Raw genomic sequence first — 27,153 nt, 5'->3', positions numbered from 1 at the left:
GGGATGTGGCCAGGTGACTAGGTTCTGGCCGATAGGATGGACGTCGAAGTGACGTGCACACTTCCAGGTCCTGCCTTAGCAGGAAGTGCTGCGCCCCTGCCCTCCCCTTCCGGCCTCCCGCTGGCGGGAATGTGGGCTGGCTGGAATGTGGACCAGGTGGCCAGCGCCTTCTACTGCAGGGGAGGGTAACGTCCTGGGGGTGATGGAAGGAGCAGGACCCCTTTGTATGGCAGAGGCACCAGTCAGCCAGGGCTTTTACATCAGAGAAAAGGAAAGTTCTATCCTGTTTCAGCCATTGTTATTTGGATTTCTGTTAGAGCAGTGAAACCCATACCCTAACTAATACAGAGGCCAGAATGGCTTCCTTGAGGACCTATCGCTTAGACTTAGACGTGGTGCCTGAGTAGGATTAAGCTCCAAGGTTGGCATGCCTGAGGGGTGGAGAGGTCTGCGGCAGCTGGAATGTACAGGGGAGAGTGGGGAGACAGGCCTCATCTGGTCCTATTAGGGAGTTTGGATTTATCTTAGTACCAGTGGGAGGCGTCTTGCTGATGGATTTACTTCTCCTCTCCTTCTCTCGTTTCTGCTTGCCCTTTTCTCTTCCCCTTTCTCTCTGGGGCAACACAAGGAGGGACGTGTGAGGTCACAGAACAAGCACAGGATGAAGGGCCAAGAGACCAGCTTTACTGTCCATGATATGATCTTCTTTTCTCCCCTGTCAAATGGGAATAACCTCTGCCCTACCAAGGCCACTGAGTGACTCAAAGGAGATAACAACAACAGCTACCCAGTTATTGAGCGCTTACTACATGCCAGAGACTGTTCTAGGAGCTTTACATGCATTAAAGCTATGAGGTTTATCCCACTTTATAGATGAGGAGACTGCAGCATATGGGGGACAAAACTCACCCGAAGTCCCTGAACCAATGAGTGGCAGAGCTGCCACACTCAGGCAGCCCAGCCCCAAAGCCCGTGCTCTTACCCCTGCGCTGTGCTGCACACCCAAGTGCTTGGGAAGACAGACAGGTATAAAGACATAAAGGACTCCCCTGGTGGCGCAGTGGTTAAGGATCCGCCTGCCAATGCAGGGGACACGGGTTTGAGCCCTGGTCCGGGAAGATCCCACATGCCGCAGAGCAACTAAGCCCGTGTGCCACAACTCCTGAGCCCGCGAGCCACAACTACTGCAGCCCACGTGCCTAGAGCCCGTGCTCCGCAACAAGAAAAGCCACCGCAATGAGAAGCCTGCGCACCGCAATGACCTGGTCACCGCAACTAGAGAAAGCCTGCACAGCAATGAAGACCCAACGCGGCCAAAAATAAATAAATTAATTAATGATAATTTTTTAAAAAGACATAAAGTATCACTCTAGTGCAAAGTGCTTCGTTTGGTAACGAAAACATGTGAGAGCAAAACCAATCTACCCACTGCAAAAAGAAAATATTCCTTCTGGGTTCTACTCTGTGGTTCTCTCAGGTAATAAAACTGATGCCTTCTGGATAACGGTTAAGAAATTCCACGAGACGGGCTGCAGGACTTGACAAACAAAAATCAAATACTACCCTTGTCCCTTTTCTGCCGTCGCTCAAAGCATCTCTAACGTAAAGTTAAGAGGAGCCGTTGCCGATGCTTCTTGGCCACGCCAGAGCCCATGTCGGCAGGTTCACTGAGAAAGGGTCCACCTGACAGGTGCACACAGATGGCCGTGCTAACACCCTGGTACTCTTCTCAGTAACTGAGAGTTTAAAGCTGAGAGTGTCCCCTCACCCCGACACCCCGTAATGGACAGGTCCTGAACTGCTGGGCACATCCAGCCCAGGGCAGAATCCAAAGGCTCAGAGAAAGGCCTGCAGACACCTTCTCAAAAAGGGAAGGGCGTTCCCAAAAGGTCCTGCAGCGCCCAAGGGTCCGCAGCAAAGGCCCAGGGACCGGGTGACAGAAACAGCTCGTAGCGAAGGAAACACTCGCCAGGGGAGGCCGGGCTCCCGGGGCAGCTGGGCCCCTGTGAAGGCACACGTGATCACCAGCCGCTCTGTGAGCCAGGAACGACCCCCCTGCCTGGAATCCGCAGCTTCTGTCCAATGGCTTGCTTTCTACAATCATGGGGGCTTAGATGGTGGCATTATTGCAATTTCTCACAGGCCAAAGGAAAGACCGGGATATTTCTAGAGCTCAGCGCAGACTGTTATTCCTAGCTCAAGAAACCCACATTCCTGTCATCTCCAAAATGTAGCCAGCAAGAGTGAGAAAGACAAACATTGCTACTTCTCACCCACACGGTTTCCCATCCTTAGGACCACAGAGGAAACAGAGCCAGCCCAAAAGGTGTAGGTGCCCTAGCTCTCATGGAAGACACAACTGATTGAACTGGGTTCCCTCCAAAGAAGTCCTAATCCTTGGTACCTACAAATGTGAATTTACGTGGAAATGGGGTCTTTGCTGATGTAACTAGGTTAAGCTGAGGTCATGGTGGATTAGAGTGTCCTATATAACTATGACTAATCCAACATGACTGGCGTCCTTAGAGAAGAAAATCTAGACACAGATAGAGACAGACAGAAGGCCATGTGAAGGAGGTAGACTGCAGAGACGCTGCCAAAGCCAAGAAACACCTGGGCCCCCCAGCAGCTGGAAGAGGATGGAAGGATCCTCCCCTAGAAGCTTCAGAGGAGGCATGCCCCACGGACACCTGGACTTCAGACTTCTGGCCTCTGGAACTGGGAGAGAATAAATTTCTTTTGCTTAAGCCATGTGCTCTGTGGTATATGTTACAGCAGCCCTAGGCAACTAGACAGAGGTGAACTGATTTTTGGTGCTGTCTACAGGACTATGTCTCCTAAGAAAAAGCACCTGTGTGTGTGCTCCCAGCATGGCCAATCCTTGCTTTTCAGCTGAGGAATTTGAGGTTGGGGTGTGGCAGGGGGACCTGCCCGAGCTCACACGGGAAGTCCGAGGCAGAGCCAGTACTGAGCCCAGGACTTGGGGTCTGAGTTCAGTTCCCCCCACCAGCTCATGCCCATCACACCATCTAAAGACTGGAAGAAGCAACACAGCCTTTCCTGGTGGGTGATACGCCTCCATGTGAACTAGTACTCAGCATGACATTTTCACTCAATTATGAAGCTTTTCATTTGGGGTTTAACCTTAATTATTTTTTATTTATTTCCCTCTACCCCGAGTCCCTGCAACTTAACACAGGAAGGGATTTTACCACAGCCCTCTTCTATTCTGGGGCAGGAAGAGTGGGGGAGATGTCAGAATTTTTATCCTTATAGTTAGGGGGAAGTTCAGCTGCACCCTGAAGGCTTGCAAGCCCTGTACTTGCCCAGCCTCAAGACCGAAGAAAGAGCCCGGAGTCAGCGACAGAGACATCAGGGGTTGAATGGATGGGGGATCTTACGTGTCTGAAGCGGGGTCCTGGAGTGACACCCCACCGTGTGTGGCAGACTGCGGGAAGGACATGGCAGCAGTCCTTGCTACCTGGGGAAGAGGGCGGTTACCAGTTATGGGGAGAATTGACGTCAGGTTGGCTCATCAGTTGCCAGGGAAACCAGCGGAGGGGCCGCCCCTCACCGCCCCTTTGATAAATTATCATAGTGGAGATAGTTCTGATTCAAAGATTTCAAAAATCACTAGCTGGCGCCAGGAGCAGGTACGGAGGTATTTACTGATTATGTCATAGGCGCTGTGACTGACAGGAAAGGTCAGTCAGGTGAGTAGGGTATAGGTGAGGCAGGGCTGGTCGAGCAGGGGACGTGCAGAGAGCAAGAGAACAGTCATCTGGGTGGCCTGACCATACAGGTGACCATGTATACCAGTCTGTCCAAGACAGTCCCAGTTTACAGCTGTTGCTCTGGTGTAATTACTGACAGCACCCAACTGCACTCTCAAAAGTCTCCCATTTTGGACAGTAAATTATGGAGTCACTTTCCTTATAATAGCTATGGATGTTCACAAATGTTTTACACAGCTTGATGGAATGGAAAAAATGCAGGACTAGAAATGAGGAGACTCTTATTCCTGTCCAAGAAGAAACATGAGAGGTTTCAGTAACACAGTGTCTGGCAAGTATGAGAATGGTGGCCAGGCAGTAGGGCCAGAGCGCAGGGAGCTCCAACGGGGAGCAGACGGGCCCCGGGCTCAGAGCCACCGTGCAGGGCCATTCAGGCTGTGGTGAGGACTTTGCCTATTATCTGAATGAGATGTGATACCACTGGAGGATTCTGAGCACAGGACTGACCTGCTCTGACTTAGTTTCACAGGACCACTTGCAGGTGTGTGGAGAAAAGCCTGAAGGTAGAAAGGAGTAAAATAGGGAGGATGCTGGAACAGTTTCAGTGAGAGATGATATGGGCTTGGACCAGATTGGCATTTGAAGTGGGGAAAAGTGATTGCACTTGGATATATTATGAAGGTGTAGCCAACAGCATTGACTTGGACTGGACGTGGGGTAGAGAGAAAAAGGAATCAGGGTGACTCCAACCGGACAACTGCGAGAACGGGAGCACCACGGCAGGACGTGAAGAACGACACAGACTACACTCGAGAATGCCTCTTCTCTGCCAGCGCACCGCAGCCCGTCAGAGTCCTGGGAATGGGTTCACAGGTGTGCCTGGGGTCTGGGTCCTCTCAGCCCTTGGGGCAGCTGGGTAGAGCCCAGGGCAGCCAGAACTCACTCCCACTGCCTCCACGCCCACCCCAGCCAGGGCTGACTGCCTTTAGCTGTAAACTGTAAAGCCTCGTCTATTTATGGAAATGTGCTGAATGAATATTACCACTTACTAGGTGTGCCATAGTGCTAAAAGTTGAAGCGTACTGGTATTAGACGTCCAAATGGAGAGATCAGGCAGGCGCTTTAGGCTTGGGGAAGGAGTCAGGTCAAAGGACAAAGATTTGGGAGTCATCAGTGTACAGATGGTATTTAAAGTCCCGGGACTGGGTGAGGTTATGGATAGGAAAGAAGGGGGCCCAGGACAGAGCCCTAAAGCACTCGAACAATGTCAGTCAGGGATGCAGGGTAGAAGGGATCCTGGCAAAGGAGAAGGAAAACAGATTGGAGTGTGTCTTAGCTTGGGCTGCCATTAACAGACCACCACTGACTAGTGGGCTTAAACAACAGACAGTTATTTTCTCACAGTTCTGGAAGCTAGAAGTCCAAGATCAAGGTGCCATGAGGGTTGGTTCCTGGTGAGGCCTCTCTTCCTGGCCTGTAGACTGCTGCCTTCTTGCTGTGTGCTCACATGGCCTTTCCTCTGTGCTTGTGCAGAGAGAGACCCCTGGTGTCTCCTCCTCTTCTTATAAGGACACCACCGGTCCTGTAGGACTTGGGCTCTACCCTTAGGACCTCATTTAATCTTAATTACCTCTTTAAAGGCCCTATATCCAAAAACAGTCACACTGGGGGTTAGGGCCTCAACATAGGAGTTTGAGGGGCAAAATTCAGTTCATAACAGAATAAGTTACAAAATAAAGTGGACATAGAGATGTAATTGTAGATAAGAAGAGTACTGCTATTAAGAAGAGTAGGAGAAATAAGGCCATAACTGGCAAGGGAGGCAGTGAGGTCAAGAGAGGTTCCAGAAGCGTCCCCCCTGCCCCACATACACACGTGAGAGACACCAGAGCGAGGGTAGGCGTGGAGAAGGGCATTCCAGATTATAAGCAAGTCAGGGAAGAATGCTATGCAATGCACTTGGGGAGCAAATGAGCAAGGCCCTTTGGTATGACTTTCTCCTTGAGGTTCCTGGTGTACCTTGTTCTGCCTTGTCCACCTTGTAGAAGCTCCTGAATTTTAGGCACAAGGAGAACTAAGAAAGGACAAGCTGGCCTTCCAGGCCAGAAAGTTGGCTCTCAATTAGGCAGGACAGGGGCTCTGCCATACTGCTTTCATTTACCCAAGAAACACTGAGTCTCTTCTTTGTGATGCTGGGTACTGGATGCTGGGCAAGGGACAAGTCAGACTTGGTGCCCACCCTCAAGGAACTGCAAGGCTGGTGGGGGAGGATGGACAACCACAGAACTGTGAGTGAAGTACTGAGAAAGAGACAGTCAAGGTACTTCCTACTGCGAACTGCCAGGATTTGGAAGAAAGGCTCCAAAAGTGCGCCTCTGGGTCTGGGGCTCCTCTGATTCAGAGTTTGTATTCTGCTGGGGTAGATGATTTAGGGTGAAGTATCCTTATTCTAACCACTTTGTATAGAAGGTCTGTTGGGATTAACAAATAAAGGAATGCAGCATCAAACTCATGCGGAATACGTTTAAAATGGGTAAAGCCAGCTAAGATGCTTTTCATTTACTAGAGCCTGGAGTATTCTAGGGATTGGGGCAGGCAAGGGGGTTCACAAAAAGTGAACAAACCAACCCCTTCTCAGCAATATGTCACTGTGGCCAATGTACACCTTCACACAGAACTCCTTTAGCTGTTCCCATCAAGAAGTTCAAACACCAGTCACTTGCTATGAAGAGCAAGCAGTGAAGTGGCAAGTCCCCGTACTTGGCCTCTGTGGTGGATTGAACCCAAGATTTATATTTTGAATTCTTTTAACCCCCAGGACCTCAGAATGTGACCTTATTTGGAAATAGGCTCTTTGCAGATGCAGTCAAGTTAAAATGAGGTCATTAGGGTGAGCCCTAATCATTTATGACTAGCATCCTTATAAAAAAGGGAAATTTGCACACACAGGTACATACAGGGAAAACGTTAAGTGAAGATGAAGGCAGAGATCGGGGTGATGCATCTACAAGCTGAGGAATGTCAGAGATGTGCCAGCAAACCACCAGCAGCAGGGAGAGGGGCCTGGGACAGATTCCCCCTCACGGCCTCAGAAGCAACCCACCCTTCTGACATCGTGATCTTAGAACTTTAGCCCCTGGAACTGTGAGACGTACATTTCCTTTTTTCTTTTTTTTTAAAAAATATTTTAAGACCAAATTCATTGTTTTCAGATTGCCAAGTGAATTTCCCGTGTCTGCCAGGAGGTACACAGAAATTTCACCTGTGGTTGTTAATTTGGTCAGTGTGTGTGCATTTTTATTTATTTATTTATTTTTGGCTGTGTTGGGTCTTCGTTTCTGCGCAAGGGCTTTCTCTAGTTGTGGCAGGCGGGGGCCACTCTTCATCGCGGTGCGCGGGCCTCTCACTATCGTGGCCTCTCTTGTTGCGGAGCACAAGCTCCAGACGCGCAGGCTCAGTAGTTGTGGCTCACGGGCCCAGTTGCTCCGCGGCATGTGGGATCCTCCCAGACCAGGGCTCGAACCCGTGTCCCCTGCATTGGCAGGCAGACTCTCAACCACTGCGCCACCAGGGAAGCCCCTTCTTTTTTAAATTATTTATTTTTGGCTGCATTGGGTCTTCATAGCTGTGTGCAGGCTTTCTCTAGTTGCAGCGAGCGGGGGCTACTCTTCGCTGCGGTGCGCGGGCTTCTCATTGCTGTGGCTTCTCTTGTTGCGGAGCACGGGCTCTAGGCATGCAGGGTTCAGTAGTTGTGGCACGCAGGCTCAGTAGCTGTGGCTCGCGGGCTCTAGAGCGCAGGCTCACTAGTTGTGGCGCACGGGCTTAGTTGCACCGTGGCATGTGGGATCTTCCCGGACCAGGGCTCGAACCCGTGTCCCCTGCATTGGCAGGCGGATTCTTCACCACTGCGCCACCAGGGCAGCCCGAGACAGTACACTTCTGCTGTTTACACCATCTAGGTTGTGGTACTCTGATAGGGCAGCTCTGGGAAAAGAATACAGTCTCGTCCAGGTTGAAGCTGCAAGTGTGGTGGAAATACAGCACGGGAATTCCTTTCTCCCCACGCTTCTGTGACCAAGTTGAAAGCTCCCTGCTGTAAGAAACTGCTGTGCTAGCTGAAGAATGTCGTTCGCCCTCTGCCTCTACAAGAGTGAAGTTACCAGCCACTGCAGTCGCTGACCTCTGACACACCCCGAAAGGAGTTCAGGGCAGAGATCAGGAATGAGGCGCTCTGAGTTCTGGAAAATCTGGCAGAACAGGTCTTCAAATAGATATTTTCAGGAGGCAATGTTATGAACGCAATTTCTTGCATCTTCTCGTACCTATAAAAGCACTCAAATCAGTAACGCAGATGTCAGCTCTTTGTGACTAGCAGCATCCTTCTACCGGTGTGTGTGCTTGGCTGCACGTACCCCCTTTACCAGAATCATATATTTCATTCTGACCTCCCCCCTACCTCCTCCGAGAAGCTCCTCCAAGCCATCTGAAAGGCTGTCTCCTGGGCTATAGTCCTCAGTAAGCCCCAAATGAAACTGAACTCACAGCTCTCATGTTGCATACTTTGTTTTTTTAAAATAAATTTATTTTCTTTTATTTATTTTTGGCTGCGTTGGGTCTTCGTTGCTACGCCCGGGCTTTCTCTAGTTGCAGCAAGCGGGGGCTACTCTTCATTGTGGTGCGCTAGCTTCTCATTGCGGTGGCTTCTCTTGTTGCAGAGCACGGGCTCTATGCATGCGGGCTTCATTAGTTGTGGCTCGTGGGCTCTAGAGAGCAGGCTCAGTAGTTGTGGTGCACGGGCTTAGCTGCTCCGTGGCATGTGGGATCTTCCCGGACCAGAGCTCGAACCCATGTCCCCAGCATTGGCAGGTGGATTCTTAACCACTGCGCCACCGGGGAAGCCCTGTTGCGCGGTTTATGTTTTTGTTTTTCAGTCGACACCTGTTACCTGTATTGCAGCAATACGAGGAAGCCAGGAACAGAAAGAGAGGCAGGGGTATTCTCAGGCTTTTAGACAAGGAGGATTGTATGTGAGACACTTTGAACTTTGACGAGAGGCCTGGTGGAGTGGAAGAAGCTTGTGCTAGAGGGGCTGAAGCCTGGGTTCTGGTCTATGTTGTTCTCCTCTTGGTCTCAATTCCTGCATCTGTAAAATGGGCTGGGTCCTCTGAACCACTGGCTTTTCTGAGAGACTTCCTTCTCCATAGTAGATGCTCAGTAATATTTGTTCGCACTTTAGATTTACCCAGCGACTTTTGGAGCAGGGGGGATGGTCACTTTTCCTTAAAGAGACAGGGAACTGACTTGATTAAGGCCTCTTTGCTGGTAAGAACGAGCCACACCTCAAACCCACACTTTTTAACCATGTCCTGCTGCTCTGAGATCAGCGATAACAGCAGCCACCCTTTTACCCAGCACAGACTCTGTGTGATTTACCAGGCTAAGCATTTTACATGCAAGACCTTAATCTTCATTTAAACCAGCAAGGAAGGTATTATTATTCCTTTTTTACAGAAGAGGAAACCAAAACTCTGAAGGTTGGGTAACAGGCTCAAGGTCACACAACACAGTAAGTGGCAGAGGTGAAGTTTCACCTCTTTCCAGGTGAAGTCTGGAGCCCATCCCCATTCTCCCAAGCACTTGCTACCACCTCTCTGCTCCTTTAAGATAAATTCTGAGCTGAAGGTGAAGATTGGGCCAGCAGGTCAGCAATCTAGTCTCTGACTGAGCGAAGTTCCCTGGGGTCAGTACCATATTTTCTTGAATGACAAAACCATGGTAGTCCATTTATTCACATTTGCTACTCATTCACACTCTGACCATGAGCTCAACACTGGGTACTAATCCGAGGGCACAAAGTAAGGCTTTCCCCCCCTTCTCATATCAAAGCAATACATGCTTATTGTGGAAAATTTGCAAAATACAAAAAAGTATAGTTCCTCAAAAAATTAAAAATAGAATTCCTATAGGATCCAACAATTCCACTTCTGAATATATACCCCCCAAAATTAAAAGCAGGGACTTGAACAGGTATTTGTACACCCACGTTCATAGCAGCATTATTTACAATTACTAAAAGGTGGAAGCAACCCGTGTCCATCCATGGATAAATGGACAACAACAAAAATACATACAATGGAATATTATTCAGCCTTAAAAAGGAAGGAAGTTCTGACACATGTGATGGCAAAGATGAAGCTTGAAGACATTATGCTAAGTGAAACAAGCCAGCCACAAAAGGATAAATACTATATGATTCCACTTATACGAAGTCCTAGAATAGATAAATTCATAGAGAAGGAAAACCACTTTCCAGGGACTAGGGTAGGGGAGATTGCAGAGTTAGTGTTCAATGGGTACAGAATTTTGTTTTGCAAGATAAAAATTTTCTAGAGAGGGATGGTGGTGATGGTTGCACAAAAATGTGAACATACTTAATGCCACTGAACTGGACACTTGCTTAAAATGGTAAATTTTATGTTCTGTGTATTTTTACCACAAAAAAAGTATAGAGAAACAGGGAAAAAAATCACCCATGACATTTCAGTGCAGCTCTATTGATAGGCTGGCACAGTGCCTTCTGAGTCTTTTTCTAATCGTAGCATTTTATAGGTCTTTCTTTACAGCTACCTCTCTCGTGCATTACTGGAAGATGTTTTTACATTGTTGTAGGACCCAAAGGGGCCACTTTAAGCTATGCCATCATATGCGAAGCCCTCATGTTTACACGTATTATATTCCATGTTGTGGCCTGGTAGACAAGACGGCTAGGAAAGACAGAACTCACAGAACACAATCATGGGGACTCTGGCTCTGAGGACCCTTAAGGTATCCTGCTTCCATTTCCTGCTGCTGAAGGATCATTGAGAGGTTATCACACTTCTGCTTAAACTTCTCCAACATCCAATCTCACAACTTGGGGACAGCTCATTCCATTTTTGCAGTCACACTCATCCAACCTACTCTCCTCATTTTACAGACAGAAAAAAAGGAAAGCCATAGACCTCACTCTCAGAAAGCAGATGTCTTCTCTAATTTGTGACTTTCTCTCCAAATAGTATTCTTTACAACAGGCTGCGAACTGGCAGTGTGTGGGATAAACCTGACCGGTAGATGAATTTTATTTGGCACAAGTTGTACAAATCAAGATTTTTTTGGTAAAAGTCCAGAACTCCAGGTCTGTTGAAGTGTGAGAACTGACCACACTGGGCGGCATTTCCACTCGGCCACAGCTGGCAGCAGCTGCCCAGTACACGCTCTCTACCTTACCAAAGTCCCCTGCTCTCTGTTCCCTCCAAAGAGGCTCAGGTCTAATTTAGAAATCCCCACTGGCCCTGAAGCATACAAGGTTGATCCCTGACTTTAAACTTTCAGATTGAGAAATGCACTCAGGATCGGTTTCATTCATCACTGACAAGGCTGTGCCACCGACTGTGCTGGGGCACGCCCGCAGGGTTGGGTCTTAACCAGGCGTGAGGGCATCTGCACAGATCCGGCGACCTTCCATTCGGGGCCGACCACTGCCCGCGGACTACGGCCCAGCACCCAGGCCAGCACTGGCCTCAGGGTTCCGCTCCCGACTCGTCACACACCGGCAGGGCAGCAGGCTGGCCCCTGCGGAATGCCGCGTAGTCGTCTGTACCGTGCGCGGGCGACACCTACCTCGTCTGGCTGATGAGGCACTCGGCAGGCGCCCAGTCGGGGGCGGAATCTCACGGTTCCCACCAGCAGGCAGCGAGGCTGCGGGAGCGACCAGCCGGGAGGGCGGCCCCCTCACCGCGTGGCCGGCGCTGCCATGGCGACGGCCCTCCCCGGGCCCCAAGCACCGGCACTACGCCGTGGGTCGCGGAGCCCCGGCCGCGCTCAGCTGGAGCTCACGCATGCGCACCGACACCCAGGCCCCCGATACCTAGCGGAGATGGGTCGAACCACTGCACGAAGGGGAGAGAGAACCTTGGAAAGGCTTGAGAATGGATGGAAGGAGGAAGAAAAGGCCAAGATAGGAACCCATATTGGACTTTACTCTTAGGTATCAAGGCTGTGGAATCCACCAGGGGCAGTGGGATTGACGCCGACTCCGCGCCGAGGGTCTTCGTGACCTCCTACCCCCTCCGCTTGTAATGGGTGGGTCCGGAAGGGCGGGCTCATGGAAGTTGCGCAGGCGCAGAGGGGCCGGCAGCATGGCGTCCAGGCCCAAGCGGCGTGCCGTGGACAGCGGGTCTCCGGTTCCTCGCGATGAAGACGAGGATGATGAACTCGAGGAGGAGGACGAAGACAACGAAGACAGTGACGAAGAAGAGGATGAAGACGACGAGGTCGTCAATGAGGTGAGAAACACACGCGACCCCGGTTTGGCTTATGTCTGGGAAAAAGCTTTCCGACAACCAAAGCCATGTGAGTGTGTGAGCTGCTTGGAGTAGCGACTTCCCCGTACCTGAGGGTCCTTAAGCAGAAACTGGAGGTGAGAAAAGGTTCTCACTCAGGTTTCACTTCGGTCTTCTACACATTGCAGCCACAGAAAGTTATTTTTAAAAGTCCTGTCCCGGCCGGGTGCGTGGGCCCTCCCACCGTCTCAACGGCACCGTCCTCGGTGGCCTTTTTTAGTTCTCAGGCTAAAGCCCCAAATCCTTCTGGCCGCCGGGGGCCCCGAGTTCATCCTCTGCCCTCCCCGCGCAGCCCTCCCACCGGGTTCGCGGTGCCTGCCTCCCTCACGGCGGCCCCCTTCTTCCCGTTTCTCGAAGGCCAGCCTCCTGCTCCTCTCTACGCGCTGCGTTTTTCCTGCAGTGTTTTCCCTTCCTTGTTCAGATCTCAGATAAGCTGTCTTTTCTGCCCCTCAGACCAAGTCCTGGTGATATGTTCTCCTAGAATTGGGTCCTACCGTAGAGCCTGGCATTAGAGGTAGTTAACACTTGTTGAATGAATAATTAGGACGGAATGGTCCTGAAGACCCCGGAATGTCTAATAGGTAGCCCCGAACTTAACACCTGCCAGGCAGAATTGGTAATTTATGCCCCTGCTCCTAATCTTTGCCATTTCTCTAAATGTTACCTGAAAACTGGGTTCACCTCTTGGTGGGTGATCGAGCCAGTAAGCACAACCAAGCTGAAGATTAGGAGAAGGAAGGATTTATTACTTGCAGCAAGTAAGGAGAACACCGGGGGTCTTTCCCAAAGCAGGGTCTCCCCCAAATAGCAACGCTGCTGTTTTAAGCTAAGGGTACGTGCATATTCATGCGGGGGCTTGAGCAGGGGCGAATTCAGCATAAAATTGGGGCGAAGGTCAACAGAGTCCAAGCTTTAGCTGATTGAAGTCTGGGGGGTCATCATCATCATCCGGTCCTCCACCTGGGTGGGGGCCTTAGTTCCTGCAGAACTCAGATATTACGGATATTATTTGAGGAGGAACTAGGACTTTTATGTCAAGAAAGCCATTCCTGGTTCTTTTTCTCAGGGACCCCCTAATGTATCTGCTTACATAAATGGTTGCCAAATTCACCAGCTGCTCAAATCCAAAACCCGAAAGTTAAGTGTAATTCCTCCCTTTTCCTCATCCCGCATCAGTAAATTCTGTTGGCTTTACCTGCAGTATCCAGACGTTTCTCATCATTGATTCCGCAATGGTCAAAGGCCACCTTTCCACCATCTCTTGCCTGGACTTCTGTAGTAACTTAACTGGCATGCTTTTTCCTCTACAATCTCTCCTCCACCCACAGCAGAAAGATCTTTTAAAAATGTAGGTCTAGGGACTTCCCTGGCTGTGCAGCGGTTAAGACTCCTCGCGCTTCCATTGCAGGGGGCATGGGTTTGATCCCTGGTCTGGGAACTAAGATCCTGCGTGCCGCACTGTGCGGCCAAAAAAAAAAAGTAGATCTGTTCTCACTTCCCTGCTCTGACCGCTCCAATGGCTTCCCATTTCATTTGTATGAAAATCCAAAGTCCTCATGGTTATTGGACAGAGAGACAGCTAATATGGCGGGATCAGAATAAGGAAGAGAGTGACGGGGGAATAAAGTCAGAGATAAACATGAGCAGGGCAAGCATGGGTGCAGGATTAGTGCTGTGACTGTGGTGTGGGTATATAAAATATTTTCCATGGAACAGAGCTTTCCCTTACAAAGCAGCTCTTTGGCCCCTTGCCTTAAATGTGGTCTCACCATTTTGTATTTAGATCTTTAACTGGCTTTTGCTAACTTTGGGTTATAGAACTCAGAGCTTCTTGCATTAACATGGATAATCTATCAGTTTGCCAGTGGTTGGAAATTTGTGTAGTAACCGTCACTGATGATAGTGTAAGAAAATAGGCACTTACATATACTGCTGGTGGGACTATAAATTGATGCACCCTTTTTGGGGGGCCATTTGACAACATCAAAACTTTAAAATGTGTATAAATCCTCTAATTCAGTAATTCTGCTTGTGAGAATTTATCCTCCAGCAATAATAGTAATACTAATAATGCATGATTTAGGATCCTCAAGGACTGATCTTATTTAGCACTTAAAAGCCTTTAAGTTTTTTTTTTGGGAGTGAAGTAATCCTTTCATTTATTTATGGAATATTTCAGTGGCATTGCTTCTTAGAGTCTGTTATTATTGTTGTTTTACAGAGATAGATCAGGGAGCCTAGCTACACACACCTTTTAGTTACTTGTACTCACCATATTTCCTCCTGCCTCAGGGCCTTCGTCTGTGCTGTGCCAGGAACTCTCTTTACTGGTCCTAGGTTCCCAGCTCAAGTGTCACTTCTCTAAGGGAAGCCTTTCCTGAATTTCCAACCTCCTATTTCTTAAGCTGTTATAGCACCATTCACCTGTGTTTTATAGCATGCATAGTTGTAAGCTTATATTTATTTCCATGACTATTTCCTTAACGTCTGTATTCCCACCTAAACCGTAAGCTCCAGGAGGGCATGATCATTCTTGTCTGCTTTGCTCACCTTTTCATCTTGAGTGCCTGGCACAGTGCTTGGTACAGAGGGGTACTCAGTAAATTCTTGCCCAGTGAATGAAGCGTGGCCTCAAATCCATGGGCTGAATCAAGCTCTAGGCAATGCCAAGGACTTTTGAAGTGATTTTGTTCTTTGCTCACTCTTACTGCAGTCAGGTGAATAATAATTTCTCATTTTCTTTATCCAGAACAGACTTTCTCAACATCAAAACTAGGTCGCTCTGAATGCTTTGTTCTTCTCAGGCTTTTGTTTCAAATGAGGAGATGGTGTGAAGGTGCTCTGTCATCTGTGCAGATGGCAGTCTTGGCAATGTTTGCTTATTTTGAAGCCTAGGCAGTTATAGTTCTTTTGGTAACATTTTCTTCTTCTTGTCCTTTTTCTGGCATGTTCCGTAGATGGAGGTAGAGCCAAAAAGAATGAGGTGGGGAGGGAAAATAATGCCTGAATTATCTTAGTGAGTTATGTATGATGACCTATTTTGTGTGTCATTTACAGGAAGTGAATATTGAATTCGAAGCTTATTCTATCTCAGATAACGATTACGACGGAATTAAGAAACTACTGCAGCAGGTATTGTCTTTTATTCATTACACATGCATTTGCTCTTCTAAGAAATTCCAGGCCATTCAATATAAGTTGTGTCAGATTTCATTTTTTCTCTTTTAGAATCCCCATTCCTACCGTCTCCACTTGGCCTGGAAGGAAGAGTTGTTTTCTTTTCCAGGGCTGATTCCCCTATTTGTGCCTCTGCTCCCAGACCCCTTCCTTTGCTTAATATATTTAAGTATTCTGTGTTCTAAAATACTCTCCCTTTCATATTTTAATTACTTGAGCTATTATTTCTGTTTTTCTCTAATTCACTTCTAAGCTTTGTGGGGTTAAAGGAATTCTCACATAATGGCCCTGTCACTGATTCCACCATCTGGTGCCGCAAGCAGCAGGCTTGCTGCTTCTCCGTATTCCTTTACTCCACATAAGATGGCTTTGGTTCGCCACCCTTTAGAGCCCCCAGTGTCCAGCCCACCCTCCTCCCCTCTCTTCTCCTCCCTGTCCGCTCCCCTCCCCAACACCTCCCGTATTACCACCGACTGCCTCGTCTCAAATTTCTGTGTCTTGACTTCTTGGATTTGCTCCGGCTTTTCTTTCCTCTTGGGATTGCTTTTCTGGGTCATCTTCCTGGTCAAATCATTGAAATTTCATTATTTTTATTTGAATATGGAAATTAGAAGTTTTATTAGAAATCATACTTTGGTTTTTTTTTTTAGGTTTTTTTTTAATAAGTTTATTTTTATTTATTTATTTTTGGCTGAGTTGGGTCTTCGTTGCTGCACGTGGGCTTTCTCTAGTTGCAGCGAGCTGGGACTACTCTTCATTGCGGTGTGCGGGCTTCTCATTGAGGTGGCTTCTTGTTGCGGAGCACGGGCTCTAGGCGCATGGGCTTCAGTAGTTGTGGATCTCGGGCTCAGTAGTTGTGGCACACGGGCTCAGTATTTGTGGCTCGCGGGCTCTAGAGCGCAGGCTCAGTAGTTGTGGTGCACGGGCTTAGTTGCTCCATGGCATGTGGGATCTTCCCGGACCAGAGCTCGAACCCGTGTCCCCTGCATTGGCAGGCGGATTCTTAACCACTGTGCCACCAGGGAAGTCCCATACTTTGGTTTTAATTTAAAATATTTTTTTTTTCTCCTCTTAGCTTTTCCTAAAAGCTCCTGTGAACACTGCAGAACTAACAGATCTCTTAATTCAACAGAACCATATCGGGAGTGTCATTAAGGTAAGAAGGACAGTTGTGTTTATTCTGATTAAATTAGTTCTTTATCCTAAGTTCCTCCTGTTTTATAGCAAGTAGGCCAGAAACTCAAATTGGAAAGTATTACTGGTTAGAAGGCCATCTCAGCAATTCAGGGTTATTAAGTGCAGTGATCCAGGTTGTGGCAGCGGATAGGGAGAGAAGCTGGCTGATGCAGAAGGCGTTGGGGAGGTGGAGTACGACGGGGCTTAACGAATGGCTGGGTCTGAGAGTGAGTGGCAAGGGAGTTGAGGATGGTACCCTAGTGTCTGGCTGGAGAACCCAGATAGCAAGCATGGAGGAGGATCAGGTTAAGAGGGGAACACGAGTTTGGATTTGTACATTTTGCGTTTGATTTGCCTGTGATACGTGCAAGTGAGATGTTGCGCGGCAGCTGGAGACTGGGGCATTTTCAGCACATAAATGGTCACTGAAGTCGGAGTAGTTGAAGTTGTCCAGGGAGGGCAGGGACAGAGTCCGATCATAACAGCGTTAGTTGGGGGGGTGAGCTAAGTGGCAGAACCTGCCAAGGAGACTCAGGAGTGACAGGAGAGGGAAAAGGGGGAAAGCCTTGAGTGGTGTCATGCAAAGCAGGGGGGGGCACTCGGAGGAGGAGGGAGCAGGACTGGGACGAATCCCGCCTCTGCGTGTACCCTCCGCTGGCTCGACGTTGCTTCTGCTGCCTGACAGACTGCCCTGCAGCTTCGAGTCTTAGGACAGCAACAGTACTCTGTTTGGCCCGTGACTCTGCACTTTGGACAGAGCTCAGTGAGGACAGCTCGTATTCGCTCCGGGCACATTAGCTGCAGAGGCTCGGCGCGGGGCTGGCGGGTTTCCTTGCCAGATGGTTCACTCCTGTGTCTCTGTTGGGAGCCCAGCTGGAAGCATGGGCCTCAGTCTCTGTAGTGTGGGCCTCCCTACCCAAGAGGGCCAGGCAGAAGTGCAGAGCATCTTATGTTACCGGGTGATTTCCACCGTTCATTTGATCAGCAGACGTGATGGCCTGTGCAGGTCCAAGGGGAGGGCGCATGGACCGCCCCCCTCGGTGGGAGGAGTGTCTAGGTCACTTTGTCAGAAGAGAATGGGGGATAGGAAAAATCGCTTCAGCCGTCTGTGGAAAATACAGTCTGCACGGTGACCTTCATCTTTCTCCGTGGGCATCTCTGACGATGAGGATGGTGCCTGCTTCGTAGGTGGGGGGGCGGTGAACGAGAGAAGATGCTTAGAACAGCATCTGGTGCGCGGCTCGTGCTCTGTATGCGTAACTGTCCCCGTTGAAGTCTTTTTTTCTGTTCCCAGCACCTATCGTCTAGCTTATTGTAAAAAAGCAAAATAAACAACTCCACCTCAGTCTAAGCTTCCACTCAAACGACTTCACCTTCAGGCATCTCACTTGGTTTTCAAAGCCAAAATTCTTTTTTTTTTTTTTTTAATATTTTATTTATTTATTTATGTATTATGGCTGTGTTGGGTCTTCGTTTCTGTGTGAGGGCTTTCTCCAGTTGCAGCAAGTGGGGGCCATTCTTCATCGCAGTGCGCGGGCCTCTCACTATCGCGGCCTCTCTTGTTGTGGAGCACAGGCTCCAGACGCGCAGGCTCAGTAATTGTGGCTCACGGGCCCAGTCGCTTCGCGGCATGTGGGATCTTCCCAGACCAGGGCTCGAACCCGTGTCCCCTGCATTGGCAGGCAGATTCTCAACCACTGTGCCACCAGGGAAGCCCTCAAAGCCAAAATTCTTGAAAGATATTTTGCGTTTGGTTTCCACCTCCTCACCTCCTAAACACCTTAATCTGGCTTTTACCCCCAACACTCTCCTGGTGTCTTGAAACTGATGGGATCACCAACATCTTCATTACTAAATACAACAGACGCTTTTCAGACCTGCTGCCAACATTCAGAACCTGTAGCACACGACGTCAGGAAAATGAGAGGGTGACACCTCAGCAGCTGCCTGCTGTGTCATCAGACACACGTGAGCTCTAGCTGATTGGTGTCCCGAGACCTGATGCATACCGATGAGAAGCAGTCGCTTTTATTTTTGAAAAAGCTTATTATTCTCTAGTTGGGGGATTCAGCCTTTCATTGGATAATTACACAAATAAGTCTAAATTACAGTTATGGCTTCCTTGGCTTCCAAGAGACACCTGAGGTGTCCCAGGGACCGAGGCTTCTTGTTCCTAGGACAGGGACTGCCAGAGCTTTCTCTGGAGGCTGTGGAGCTGGGGGGATTTGGACTCTTATAGAGAAGGCGTTTCCGAGAGAAGGGGACGGGGGCTGGAGACCGCGTGTGCGAGGCTGGGCGCGAGGCTGGAGACTCAGGGCCCGGGTGTCATGCAGCGGGTTGCTCAGAACACGGCTGCCACGAAGAATTGTGCTGAGCGAAGAGGCTCGGGAGAGGGAAGGGGTGGGCTGGGAGGGGCAGGCCTCGGGCCAGGTGGGGAGGCCGGTGGGGGGGGGCGGGGAGACGGGGGCGGGGCCTGCGCCTCGGAGCGCGGAGCCGGGGCTGCCGGCGGGGCGTCTGGCGGCCTGTCCAGGGGAGGAAGACCGAGTGGGTTCCGGGGTGCTCGTTGCTTTTCACCGACTGGGGGTTTGGGGGGTCTCAGGGCTTCACACTGAGGGGCCTTCTTCCTGCCCCGGCTTTCCATCCGTTGGCACCACGCAGGTTTTGCCACGCTGGCCGGGGTCCCCCGACGTGCACGGGAGCTGCCGTGCTGCTCTCGGAGGACCAGGGCGGGTTCACGCAGTACGTTCTTCTGCGCTCCTCTCCCCTCTCCTGCAAGAGCCGACGTGCCCTTGGTCCTCTCGCTGGGACTGCGTCAGTCTCTCCTGAGCTGCCTCGGCGCCCTCCTGCGTTGCTGAGCTCCAGGCACCCCCGCGTCTGGCAGCCGCTCTGGCGGTGACCCAGGTCTTCGGGGCCTCGCCGCAGCCGCCCCCCTTCGTGTTCCCGCACCGCCAGCTTCCGTGGAAGTGTTCTGCTATGAAGCCTGGTCGCCCCTTCGCCTGAGGCCCCCTCCGTGGCACCGTCAGCTTGGATCCGGGAGCCCAGGCCCCTCCCGCAGCTCTGTCTGCTTCGACTTCCGCCCCTCCGGCAGGCTCCGCTCCGCTCTCTGTTCCTCCTGAGGCCCCGGCCACCGGGGGGCGCCCTGGCGCTGCCGACCGCACCTGGCTGAGCCCGTGGGCTGGTGCCCCTTCGCACAGAGCAAGTTCAGGGACGGACGGGCCGTCGTGGGTCCCTGCTGTCCTTCGGTGGAAGAGCAGCAGCCTCATTTTATTTCATTCATTCAGCACTTGTTCCCCAAGGACTTAGTCTGGCCTGGCTCCGTGCTGGGGGGCGGGGATGCTGCGAGAGGAGTTTACAGCTGGGACGAGCAAACAAGCAACAGGTAAAAGAAGATGTGGACTCTGCGTCGAGCGGAGCCAGGAAGTTCAAGGTGGAGTCAGGCATCTCACTCTTAGTTCTGTTTTCTCGATTCCTCATTTCCTCTCTTGCCCTCGTTTTCTTCTCTCCTGCCCATGCACACGGAGGCGTTGCTCACCTTCAACAGTGGTCGGGACCGGCCGGTGCTCAGGAAGCATGGGTTTCAGGTGAGACAGTGTGGCGGACCCACCGAGAAACAGGGCCGGGCTGGCTCCAGCCAGACCGCTCAGAAAACAGACTAAAACGGTTTCCTTCATGAGGTCTTATCTGTTCTGGATTTATAAGACATTGAGGAAAATGTCTTAAGAGTCTAGTAAAAAGAAATTTAGAGCAGAAGGAGATCATCCAGAATGTAAGAAGAGGACAAAATCAAGGGAGGTAAAGTGATGTGAACAAGACCACACAGTTTTAGCCCACGGTGCTTTTCTGAGGTGATGACAGTAAAACAAAGTTATCGTTTGAAAACTGGAAAGATAAACGAGGCCTGGATTCCAAGACTTGGTATTGCACTTCTCTCCAACCAAATATAAAATTAATTTTTTTTTCTTTTTAAAATAGCAAACGGATGTTTCAGAAGACAGCGATGATGATGTGGATGAAGATGGGATTTTTGGTTTCATAAGTCTTTTGAATTTAACTGAAAGAAAGGTTGGTTTCCCTGGCTGGCATCAGAATGGTTATTCCTTAGGCCAGAACCTCAGGAGTTAATTTTATTTAATGCATGATAAAAGTATCTTTTATATCAGACAATGATATTAACTATAAATATGTGTGTTTTTGTGAAATCTTATTGTAATCCTTTTTTCAGTATGAAGGTGTTTTTGTTTTCCTTTGAATACTCTGTACCCAGTTAAAGTCATTTACTGCCTGTGATATAGAGAATCGTCACCTGGCTTTTCAGGAATGGTGTCCTGATGTTGGTGTTGACACAGGAGCTGTTTTGCTGTCTCTGCAGCTGTTTTGATTCTGAGTCTTTGTTGCTTTCTGAAGTTGAGGACACTTACTGACATTTATTTGTATTTTCATTCATTACTTTTTATTGACTCATTGATGAGTTCTAATAAACAACCAGCAGTTTCCCCTCCTTAGAATAAGATGCAGGCTATACTTTATCGTAATTTTTAATTGAACTTTTCCAGTTACTTCCATCTGTCTTTATGAGATGGATTAGAATTTCCATCCCAGTATGTCTGAGTGTTAGTATAACCTTCTCTGACCCCTGATTATGGGCTGGTAAATAACCAGGTGTAGTTACTTTAGAGAAATACTTAAGCAATCAACACTGATGACATGTAAGGTTTTAAAGGTTTTGGCAGAAAACTGCCCTTACCTGTAAGATAAAAAGTGATAGCTCTCACTTTGGAGTTTTCTCCTGTAAGTGATGGCCTGTAATAAAAAGCGAGCCTTCTCTTTGCTTTCTAGGGTACCCCGTGTGCTGAACAAATTAAAGAGTTTATTTTACGCCTCTGCGAGAAGAACTGTGAAAAGAGCATGGCTGAACAGCTGGACAAGCTTTTCAATGACGCCACCAGGCCTGTGGGCTTTCTGCTGAGTGAAAGATTCATTAACGTTCCTCCACAGATTGCGCTGCCCATGCACCAACAGCTTCAGTAAGACACTTTGGAAAATGCCTTTGAACGGTAGTTTTTTCCCAAGTGGATTCAGAAATGTGATTCAAATGGAATATGTTGTTATAGAAAGAGTTCTGCCCTTGGTTTGAGCACGAGTGGTGAGAGTGCCTGTGAGATGCATGCATTATTAATAATTGGCTTTTTAAAAGAGTTTTAATTACTTAGGAATATTGTGACAGTAGGCTTAATAATCTTAGAGATTAAAATGGTATAAAAATAGTTGAGTTTCATGTAGACTTTTTACCTCCATTTGACTAAAGCTTTTAACCCTCTTCACAGATAGATTTCTGTAACACAAATAAAATGTTGAATAATTACAACAGTAACAAACAGTACAACTCCTAAATTCCACTGGGATATTTTATGACTAATGCAGTCATGGTCCTGATACTGCATCTCTGGCTTCTCAGGGTTTGTTATTTTGTTTTTTAATTCAGGAGTTTTAAGTTTACAAGAATATTTTAAATGTAAGAAGGGCTAAGAATTGACATTGCCCGTGCTTTGAAATAGAGGAGGATAAAATTACAGGCAGGCCCCCAGGCTTTACAGAATATTGTTTCTCAGAGGTCATGGCACTTCTTTGTGATCTCCCTGGAAATAGTTGGTGCGAATGTAACTATAGTCTGAAGACCTTTAGGTTTCCCATTTTTCCTTTATAGATGCATTGCTTTTTAGTTTTACTCTCATACTCCTCCTCACCCCTCAGCTAATACTCATATTGTACTTCTGGTGCCTAAGTGTTTTTTGTTTTGCGCTGTCTTTTTTTCTGATCAGCTGGAGCTCATGTTTATTTGGTTTCAGGAGAGGGTGATCTGCTCTCTCCCCATCCTCTGTTGAAGAAAGCTGCAGTGGGTTGTTCTGAGTTTCTTTACATTTTTGTTTCGTCAGATGCACAGGGTTATTGTATGATTTAAAGAAAGGAAGAAAAGAATTAAAGGCTTCACTGCTATCCCATTGACTGTGGTAGTTTGGGGCATCTTTCTGGCCATTCCTGCAGGAGGTCAGAAATGAGTCCCAGACGTGGTGATTGGAGATTGTAGCGGTCACATGCTGTAATGGCATTGGCCATGGCCGTGTGCCTTTGTGTGCTTCAGTTAAATGTTTGTTGTTTTAGAAAATCCAGATCCTTAGGTATTTTTACCAGAGCAGTGACGTGTGAACTTGAGATTCCTCTGTTAGTTGCTGTGTATCCACAGCTCAGAGCATAATCTGAGAGTCATCGTACCATTTATTATAAAAGGCGCTGCCACAATCAATTGAATGTGCACCTGGATGCATAAAGAAAACTCATTGCTTTAGAAGCGTCCAGATCTCATGTCTGTCCGTTAAGCCTGCGTCACAGCAGAGCCCAGAGAAGAGGCCTCACCGGTTTTCTCTGTGCTCTGGTTTGTTGATGGATCTCGCCTCACCCATCAGCCAAACCTTGTGTGTGTGTATGCCTCGTAGGAAAGAACTAGCAGAGGCGCACAAAACTAACAAGCCATGTGGGAAGTGTTACTTCTACCTTCTGATTAGCAAGACGTTTGTGGAAGCAGGAAAAAGCAATTCCAAAAAGAAATGGAGCAGCCAAAAGAAAGATGAGTTAATGTTTGCAAATGCAGAAGAAGAATTTTTCTATGAGGTAAGACCATCCTGTTCCATCTCTTTGTTTAGATGTAAATAAGGATTTTCTTGATAATAATCAGGATTTATTGCTCTCCCATTTCATGTCCAAGTCCTGCGACTGTGGCCATTCTGTTTTTAAACCTCCGTATCTAGAGCAGCCAGGAGCTAGTAACACAGTGAGAGTGGGGAGGAGGTGATTACCACGCTGACGACATGCCTACTGTGAGATCTTTATTCTCAAAGCGCTCTGGGAGGTGAACGTCGGCCTGTGTGCACAGACGGGGACGCTGAGTCCGGGGAGCTTGCAGCCGCTGTCTGGTCGGTGTGGAGGACGGGGTGGACCCTGCTCTCCCGGTGCCGTCTCATGTGCTGCCCTGTGCCCTTAGTCCTGGAGGCCACCCCATGGGTGGGATTTCTAGCACTCTCTCCCTGTAAAAGCTTGTGCTGTGACGGACAACCAGATACCAGAGCATAAACTTTCTTATGCTGCCTTCCTCTCAAAAATGTTAAATACATCTCTGAGGAGGACATATTTTCCTGGATTGGATGATATCACTTATTTTAAGGCGTCCACTAAAGACTAAACCACTAAACATTCAGCTCTGCCCTTGTTTTTCAGGAAGTAAATAAGTGAAAATTAAATTTTTAAAAATGTGTGCCTCAGTACTTCAGGCAGACCATGTCAGGGACATATGTAATGGGTGTTTTAAGATGGGCTGGTTACGCAGACCTCCCTGTCTTCACACAACAGCTTTATGCTAAGGAAGCAGCTGGGACAATAGGTAAGACCAGCATTTAAAGATGATTCTTCTCATTAACTGTCAGATTTTATGAGTCTTAATTTCACTTGTGTATCATGAGATTATTTTGAGAATCAAATGAGATTATGAATGTGAGCGACTTCAGAATTATAAACAGTATATAGGTGGGTAGTAGTGTTAATATTACTTAGCTGCTTGTTCCCCTCTTAGAAATGGAACACTTCCATCCATACTCCTCATGTAAGTTAGAAATCTATTTGGTGAGTGTTTTATAACGTCTGCCTGACTGTCCCATTTGAGCTTCTTTGATTCTGTGTTTTGCTTCCTTCAGCTGTCAGTCTTACTACATATGCCAAACATAGTATTTTTTGTTATCAATTAAGTGAGTTTTGCTTTTAGCTTGTCTGAATTTTAAATTTATGGTTCTTTGGTTTAGAAGGCAATCCTGAAGTTCAACTACTCAGTGCAGGAGGAGAGCGACACGTGTCTGGGAGGCCGATGGTCCTTTGATGATGTGCCAATGAAGCCCCTGCGAACTGTGATGTTAATTCCAAGCGACAAAATGAATGAAATCATGGATAAACTGAAAGAACATCTATCTGTCTAACCCATTTCCCATGGACAGTGCTGGGCTTGTTTTTGTAAAAATTACCAGAAGACTCAGTGGAGATTTACTGAAAAACTCATGACTTTATTCAGATTAAGGTCCTCTGCAAAAAGTAGGGTTCTGTCACCCGTGTCTGTGACACATTTACAAAATATCTTTGCTTTTTAAAATTTTGGTCAAATTAAGAATGGTTGATTAAAAACTTTTCCAATAAGAAGAAAAACAGGGAGTAGTAATTTAAAGAACTCAATAAAAACTTCTATTTTTAGTTGTTAAATAATATGCAAAAAGTGTTATTCTTTTCAAGACTATCCTGTGTGGGGTATGACATCCATCTTCACGTCGCGTCTGCATATCACTCCAGTGGACCAGCTGTTAGGCTGCCTTTGGGATATTTATTGCACCTCAGGTTTTGTGTAGAAGGTTCTTGAGAGTCACTGTATAGTGCATCTTTGTTCAGTAGTTTCAGGGCAGTTCTCACACATTTTCTGTTCCTTTTTCATTGCTGAAATGGGTGATAGGTGATCCATCACTTGCTGTAGAATATCCTTACTTTCACTAGGAGGCAGATTACTGAAATAGTATTGTGGTGCCAATTGCATAAATCTGTTTAAAACAAAAAATTATTATTTTTGGTGAGAGGTACCAAACATGACTGGACACTTCCCAGGCCTGGAGAATCTGCTTGTAGAATTTTGATTAGTTTGAACTTCTCAGTGGCTTGGTCTGCCTTTGTAGAATGAATACTTTCTGTGGTTTACATGGAAACAATCCAATTGCATTTCTAGGATAAGTTGGGTCCTATAGGGTTATGCCACACAGCGGAAGTGATACCCCCCCCACCACCACCGAGGGGAACGGGTACTTCCCCCAAGGCCCATCACAATTTTGCAACAGATCAGATCAGATGCTTGGGAGAACTCTGGGTGCATAAGAGGGAGTATCTTTGTGTCTCTTACTAGTACCATACCATATCCATTTGCTGAAGCTGGACACACCTGTAGTTACTCCTGGTTCCTGCCTAGAACATCACACTGCCCAAGTGGTAGTGGTACCTTCACAGTGGGTCTAGCATCTGCAGCAGCCTCTGAGGCTAGTCTCCATTCTCACTGCTGCCCCTATAGCCCATTCACTTAGCAGCCAGAGGGATCTTTAAAATATACGGAGAAGAGGTTACCCTTGCTTAGAACTTTCCAATTGCTTTGTACTGCACTTAGGATCAACTCCAAACTCTTTATGTGGCCCGTAAGCCCTACACCTCTGCTACCTGCCTGTCTTCAACCTCGCCTCCACCCCTTCTCTTCCCCACTTGCTCCAGTCTCAGTGGCCTGTCTGTTCTGAGAGGTTGCCACGCTCCTCAAGGTCTGCACCTGCTAGCCCTGTTCCTCTTAAGGTGCATCGCGCTTTGCTGTACATTTCTATACTGTGTTCTCTCTTTATGCTGTAATCTCAGAGGCGTGAACATTCCTTAGTCATCTATGGAGACCTGCCTTTAGTAGGTACTGTCAACATAATTTAGATTGGTAGCAGTATAAACTTATATTGAAAATGTAAGAAAAACCAAATTTGTCATTTGCTCTTCATGTATGAATTCCAAGAAACCCCCTTTTTCTCCGTTAAACTTACAGCTCAGGAGAGATTTCTGAGGCGATCCTGATGTAGTTGTTGTCAGATATGCTGAATTTATGGAAGAGAACCCACTCTGGCATCTTCTTGGTGACAGAGTAACAAGAAAGGGGATGCAGCTGTGCAACTTGCTTGTGCGTCAGCATTAAGTAATTGCCTGACCCATCAACATCCCGAGCAATCTAAAAGGCAGCGTTTTAAAGAAAAAAGGATTTTGTATTAATACGGAGATCGATACACAAAAATATTTTGTTTTAAAAATTCCAAAATACTTCATACAGAATAGTTAAAACTACAAATTTGCTGCCCATGTTTTCTAGTTTCAGATATAGAAAATAAGACATAAACATGTTTTGCTCAAAACTTGGAGCCAGTGATGATGATAATGTTAACTAATTTCATCAATTTCAGGGCAGCATGCCAAAATAGTGCAGCTACAGAGGTGAATGTTTTGGTCAAGAAATAAAGCTAGCACGTTCCCTGTCACATTATGCACCACGCTTGCAAACGTCCAGTGCTTTACACTTGACGTTTAAGCTCATTTAATCCTCATGATAACCCTGTGATGCAGGTAACCTTACTTCTTCCATACAGATGAGGAAATCCATGCTAAAATGTCCTTTTTCTCCATTAAGAGTGCTTTAGAGTTTAGGTGGTGCATACTTATTCTGTAATGTGCTTTAGTTTAGAGGCGCTACGTTAGTCAACCTCCACGCTGGGAAAGAAACAAATGGGCTGTTGCCTTTACTTCTTGGTGGGCATTAATTACATCACCAGGTACCTGGGAGCAAACAGGTGAGATGCGGGGCTGTAACTGTTCAGCCGGAGTGTTGTAACAACTCCTCTGTGATGGAAAAGGTCTTCTGGACAGAGAGAATGTTCTAGCTTAGTCCTCCATTCCCCTGAGGGGAAGTGTATTTAAATACCAAATCTTTAATAACATAGAAGGGTTTTTAGTTTTATTTTAAAGTTAACATCAATACAATAATCATCCTAAGTGGGAGGTTTCTGACAGGATGTCCTGAATATGTGAAATTTTGT

General features: G+C 47.7%; 3 protein-coding genes across 7 annotated transcripts in view; 1 reads left to right on the top strand and 2 right to left on the bottom strand.

The window, feature by feature from the left end:
- The window catches only part of UROS (uroporphyrinogen III synthase), a 34,452-nt gene extending 22,717 nt beyond the window's left edge, over window positions 1–11,735 (bottom strand). For all 4 annotated transcript variants that reach the window (XM_036827800.1, XM_036827801.1, XM_036827802.1 and 1 more), the window contains exon 1: window positions 11,394–11,735. The gene's annotated coding sequence lies outside the window, so the exon portion shown is untranslated. The remainder of the gene's footprint in view (window positions 1–11,393) is intronic.
- A 146-nt stretch (window positions 11,736–11,881) lies between these two features.
- On the top strand, window positions 11,882–24,763 carry LOC118882293 (BRCA2 and CDKN1A interacting protein). Its single transcript, XM_036827799.1, has 7 exons — window positions 11,882–12,058; window positions 15,173–15,247; window positions 16,368–16,448; window positions 20,441–20,530; window positions 21,305–21,492; window positions 22,960–23,134; window positions 24,316–24,763. Exons 1-7 carry the CDS (start codon window positions 11,912–11,914, stop codon window positions 24,484–24,486), a joined length of 927 nt encoding a protein of 308 aa, XP_036683694.1. The 5' UTR covers window positions 11,882–11,911; the 3' UTR covers window positions 24,487–24,763.
- DHX32 (DEAH-box helicase 32 (putative)) overlaps window positions 24,550–27,153 on the bottom strand; it is a 55,119-nt gene continuing 52,515 nt past the window's right edge. For both annotated transcript variants that reach the window (XM_036827792.1, XM_036827793.1), the window contains 2 exons: window positions 26,113–26,294; window positions 24,550–25,092 (listed from right to left, as the gene is read on the bottom strand). In XM_036827792.1, coding sequence (XP_036683687.1) covers window positions 24,921–25,092; window positions 26,113–26,294 — 354 coding nt within the window. In that variant the 3' untranslated portion in view covers window positions 24,550–24,920. The remainder of the gene's footprint in view (window positions 25,093–26,112; window positions 26,295–27,153) is intronic.

This window comes from Balaenoptera musculus, chromosome 16, assembly GCF_009873245.2.
Source record: "Balaenoptera musculus isolate JJ_BM4_2016_0621 chromosome 16, mBalMus1.pri.v3, whole genome shotgun sequence".
Classification (NCBI taxonomy): Eukaryota; Metazoa; Chordata; class Mammalia; order Artiodactyla; family Balaenopteridae; genus Balaenoptera; species Balaenoptera musculus.
Note: the sequence above shows the minus strand (reverse complement) of the source record. Positions and strands in the feature narration are given on the sequence as shown.

Coding starts and splice junctions, on each gene's coding strand:
- LOC118882293 (XM_036827799.1), top strand. CDS start 11,912: ATGGCGTCCAGGCCCAAGCGGCGTGCCGTGGACAGCGGGTCTCCGGTT. Junction 15,248..16,367: donor TTAAGAAACTACTGCAGCAG/GTATTGTCTTTT, acceptor TTCTCCTCTTAG/CTTTTCCTAAAAGCTCCTGT. Junction 20,531..21,304: donor TGAATTTAACTGAAAGAAAG/GTTGGTTTCCCT, acceptor TTTGCTTTCTAG/GGTACCCCGTGTGCTGAACA.